The sequence below is a fragment of the Pygoscelis adeliae genome, unplaced genomic scaffold (genome assembly GCF_000699105.1).
Source record: "Pygoscelis adeliae isolate BGI_AS28 unplaced genomic scaffold, ASM69910v1 Scaffold6, whole genome shotgun sequence".
Taxonomy (NCBI): Eukaryota; Metazoa; Chordata; class Aves; order Sphenisciformes; family Spheniscidae; genus Pygoscelis; species Pygoscelis adeliae.
The window spans coordinates 4,736,700-4,741,767 of NW_008825075.1; the positions used below are offsets into that span (position 1 = coordinate 4,736,700).

The following is a 5,068-nucleotide window of genomic DNA, read 5'->3' on the forward strand; positions in this document are numbered from 1 at the left end:
TTCGTTTCTTTCTTTCTTTTTCTACAGCGTGGAGGCTTGGTCTGGTAGGTGGAAGCGAAGGGAGATGCCCGGTGGGACCCCTGTGCGGTCGCCGGCCGCCTCCCGGCAGGATGTGCCTTCCCGCGATGTAGCCGGGTTCTCCCCGCTGCAGGTGCTTCCTTGGGAACAGTCCCCGCCTCCACAGCCACGCACAGGCCTTACACCGGCGTTCTTTTTCACTAGTGAGGCGTAAATGCAGTTCAGTGCCCAGGTGACCTGAATTTCCTTCGCGGTTCAGTGATTAAGTTAATGACAATACCTTCATTACACTGCTCTTAGAATTAGCTAGGCATTAGTGCAGTACTTGGAAGCTCAGCCCTACACAGTATATGGCATGTCAACAGCAAATTGGTACATATAATCACATCCTAACAAGCAGATTGACTGCCACTTGATGAGAAATGTTAAATTTGGAACTTTGCTTTTTTAGTTAAGTAAGTAAACAAGGGGGTGAAGAAGGAGTTGCTTTTGAACTGCTGTTTCTGTTTTCTCATATGGTTTGCTTATAGTAGCATAAGCCGAGGCCTTAGTCCTAAGTAAGCAGATTCTTTAGCCAGTGGTACAGAAGCCCGCTGATTTCAGTGAGGATTGCTGGGGGCATGAAGACCCTGTGGAGGAAAAAGTGAAAAATATTAACTCTATCATTTGCAAACAGAAAGTTTTAGTGTAATAAAGTTTATTAAAGAAAATAATGTTCTGAACTTATAAGTAAATAGTTTAACGCAGGTCATTTTTGCTGAGACTCACTGAAATATGTGATGCTGTGATAGCTGGTTTTCCATAGTAACCAAGGACTAAGAGTGTCACTGTGATAGGAGTACTGAGATAATGACTATTAATGATTTGTCTTTGTTTTATTCTCTATACTTCTGTTTTCAATTAACTTAACAAAGTCTATTCGTACTAAATAAATACGCTGTGTTTTCAGTATATGTGTGTATATGCATTGGTCTATCTTGCATAAAGCATATATGGCCTTTCATCCCAAAGCGTAAGAACTTCACAGAAACTTTATACAGTCCTTTGCTGACACTGACGTTCCTCTAGGGCAGGGTGTCACTAGATGCATCATACTTTGATTAATAATAACAGCTGGTATAAAGGAAATTTTGTTCTTAATCTGAAGTAGGAGAACTTTTTAACTTCAATTGCAAAGAATGTAGATTTTTCAGGTAGTCCAGATTACTTCCTTTTTCCAAAGAAGTAATAAGTCACGGATCAGGGAACCCTTGTTATTTTTAACCTTGTTTTATCTGCTGTTACAGTAGTATACATATTACTGCATATGTAGTGGGTAAACTGAGGAATTTATTACTAGGTAGATTGAATACAGTCCAGATTTCAGCTTTCAGTCATGTTTTGTGGTTATGCCCATGCAGTACACAGGATTTGTCATCTTAATCAGTTTTATGCCAAAAAATAAGCTCAGTTTCTGTTGTAATGTAGAGTTCGTGTAATTTTTATTGCCCGGTCCTTTTACAGTCTTCACATTCCCTGTATAATAGGAATGTGATTCACAGTCCTTGCTGGATTTGTTCTGGCAGCTAAGGCAGTTATTGTCCTGTAACTGTGGGAGGGACTCCATGTACTGCAGTTCAGTGTAATAGGTATCATAAATCAGCCATCGTTTTTCTCATTTTGCCACCCTACATTATTGCACTTCAGTGGTTTGCTACGCTATAAATTGATGAGTTGCCTCATCTGTTTTTCCCACCTTTGAGTGAAGACCTTCAGCAGGGGATAAGGTTGGGCAGTTGAGAAAGGTAGTCTGTTTATTGCAGCCACTAAATCATGTAGGGATTAGGAATTAATCTTTCTTCAAGAGAGATAGGTTAAAAGATCAGCTAAAGTTTAAATGATGGTGGGATCAGTTTTCACTCTCTGTTAGTTAACTTATAAAACACAAGTAATGAGATGTTTTTATCTCCACAGCACCCATGCATGGTGAGGAAACTTTATAGCATGGAGAAGGCAATGCAGGGGCAATGTTCTGCAGAAGAGGAAATGCCTTCCTGGGGTTCAGTTGTAAATGAAAAAACTAGGAATTGAGTTGAATGATGAGTGAGAAGAGCTTCTGCAAACAAGACTTCCTGTAAAGAAGGAAGGAGGGAGTAAAGCTATGATTCTTCATCAGCTTCTCATGTGTGGAACTCTTGGGCTCATAATGATTACAGTTCATGAGCTGTCTTGCTGCTGGAGTTGTTTCCCCTTTGTATTGTTTTCCATCTCCTCGTTCCTCTAACCCGAATTCTAAAGAATTACGAGTGGGACTAGTGTTTTTGCTGTTAAAGCCGTTGCATTTTTTAGCTCACTGGTTACAATGGAAATATTTTTATTTGTGTTGTTTTAGGTGCTGCCTTTCATCTATCGTGCCATTGGTTCAAAGCATCTTCCTGCCAGTAACATCAGCTTTGTTCATCTTGATTCCCATCCAGACCTTCTTATTCCTGTGAATATGCCTGCAGACACTGTATTTGACAAAGAAGCTCTTTTTAGGTGAGTCCTCGGTACTGCATCAGAATACTTTTAAGTCTGCTTCCTGCTGCCTTTGATTTACAGTGAATATTGGTATGACTGCGTAGAATGTATGAGCAAAAGAGGTGTAAGTCAGCCTCAAGTTGTGTCTTCTGTCTTCACTTTTACTGAAAACTTAATTTTTTTTGACGGAAAAAGTTATGTTTGTGTTTTCTGAATGTGGTCAAATATTTAAGTCACATATCAAGCAATTTAAGACTTCCAAATTTACTTTGTTTAGTTGTTCAGTAGTATATCATGCTATTAGGCCAATTAGTTCCTCTGAGTAACAGGACAGCACCCTGAGTGGGTGCTTTATGTCTGAACAGCTGTGGTTTTAAAACAGCCTTTCTCTCTTCATACTGCAAAATTGACTTTGAGATTGAAATAACATCTCCTATGTTGACATGGTGAATATGTGAAATTGAACAAGGTTTTCCTATTAAGATCATTAAGACCAATATTTTCCCCAAACTTCTTAGGTAGGTAACAAGCCACAGAGTGATCTTTGCTATTGTCTTTCTTTTCCTGTTTTAAAATAAGTATCGATTGCTTCAGTGTTATGGTGATTTACAGCAATGACTAGATGATGTAATTGCTATGTAAGTAATTGTATCACGCTACCCATAGTCACTATTTTGTTTTCTTTGTTGGATGAATAAGTTTTGTGGACTATATCATACACCTAAAAAAACAGGGTGTTGATAATCAGGAAAGTTGCTATCCTGTAGGTGCTGACTGACTCACTTTAATTACTGAGATTATAATTAAAATCTACTTGGAGCAGTTTACAATAAAATACTCCTTGAGGTCAGTTGGAAGTTATTTAGAACAGTGTTGATGATTCTTCTTGTACTTTCCTCTGTGTGATGTATCAAGAGAAAAAGGACAACAAATCCATGTAGTTCATAATCAAAGTGCCACACTAAGAGTGAAGCTGATTGCACTCTATAATTCTAACTTTTTTAATTCTACTGTAGACATTTTTGGTCTGTCTTATGAATAAAGATTTCCCTCTTTTTCTTTCTCTGATGAGGTGAACCTTACACAGAGTACTAACTTCAGATTATTTGTATGGGGGCTTTCAAGATGTGGAAGGTGTTTGTTGTGTTCTTGGCCATGTTTTATTTACAGGGAAAGTAACTATTATCTCCAGCCTTTCTCCATTCATTACAGTGAATTAAGTATTGAGAACTGGATTATGCCTGCTGTTTACGCTGGCCATATTTCTCAAGTAGTGTGGCTTCACCCACCCTGGGCTCAGCAGATCTCAGAAGGAAAACACCATTTTTTAATTGGGAAAGACATATCAACAACTACAATCAGGTAAATTGTCTGCTGTCGTATGCTAATAATATAAAGGCTATCTCTGTAGCTTTTCATGAGTGTTTTTTTGTATTCTTGGATAAAGATGAAAATTTAATTTGTATTTGTGAGTTCCTTAGGTCCTACTGTGACTGACTATTTGTGTGCGTGGGTACAGTTAAAATTGTACCTTAAATTCTTTTTTTTATAGGTAATTGAAGCTATTCATATTTCATTTCAGCTACCCAAGTTTTAAATTAGTTCTCTTCATTAAAGTAAAAATCTCAGAAAGCAGTAATTTTTAACAGAGAATTTGGGTAACAGAAGGCAGCAATTAGATCCTCCTCAGTCCTCCCGTATCAGGACAAAACAAACCCAGTTCCCTCAGCTTCCCCATCATGTGCTCCGGCCCTCTAATCACCTTAGCAGTCCTTCTTCAGTTTGTCATCATCTCTCTTATCCTGGAGGCCCAAACCTGGGCAGAGTATGTCAAATGGGACCTCACTGGTGCTGAATAAGAGGATAAATCCCTTCCCTTCCCGATTCTGTTTCTCTGTGTGTTTTTGTTTGTTTGTTTCGTTTTTTTAAGTTAATATACTAGTTAAGCACTGAAACAGCTATACAGGCAGATGGTGAATTCTCCATTCTTCGATAAAGTCAAAACTCAACTGGATGAGGGCCTAGTCAGCCTCATCTGGCTTTGAAGTTAGTTCTGCTTCGATCAGATGATTGACAAGAGACTTCCAGATGTCCCTTCCAATCTTAATCATTCTGTGATTCAAGTTCCGGTCAGAGCCCCTCATCATTCTGCGGGATGCAGTCAATGACAATTTCACATTCACCATATTCACTGCATTGTGATTTTGTACGGCTTGAATGGACATTTACAAATCGTGTTTCTTGCCAGCATATCAGAATAAATCTTTTGAAGCAAGTTTAACAGAAGGCAGCAGAGAAATGCTTTTCCACCACCTAAAATAAAACACAAAAGCTCTACAATTCTGAATTTTAGGCCTAAAGTAAACCTAAATAAGACGACAAAAGCTGGTGCTTTCAGTTACATTTAACCATGAGAACTAGCACACATACAGAAATACTTCATGGTGGCTGAATAGCTCTCCCACAGATCCTCTGGTCGCCTTAGCAACCTTGAAAGCAACATTTCCATCTGCCTTTTGAAGACAGTCAGGTACCTTTTCTTCAGGTTCTA

General features: G+C 38.7%; 1 protein-coding gene across 1 annotated transcript in view; it reads left to right on the forward strand.

The window, feature by feature from the left end:
• The first annotated feature begins 194 nt into the window (after nt 1-194).
• LOC103919217 (chromosome unknown open reading frame, human C5orf22) overlaps nt 195-5,068 on the forward strand; it is a 15,747-nt gene continuing 10,873 nt past the window's right edge. Inside the window, exons 1-3 of the mRNA XM_009326684.1 lie at nt 195-250; nt 2,390-2,535; nt 3,730-3,879. Coding sequence (XP_009324959.1) covers nt 233-250; nt 2,390-2,535; nt 3,730-3,879 — 314 coding nt within the window. The 5' untranslated portion in view covers nt 195-232. The remainder of the gene's footprint in view (nt 251-2,389; nt 2,536-3,729; nt 3,880-5,068) is intronic.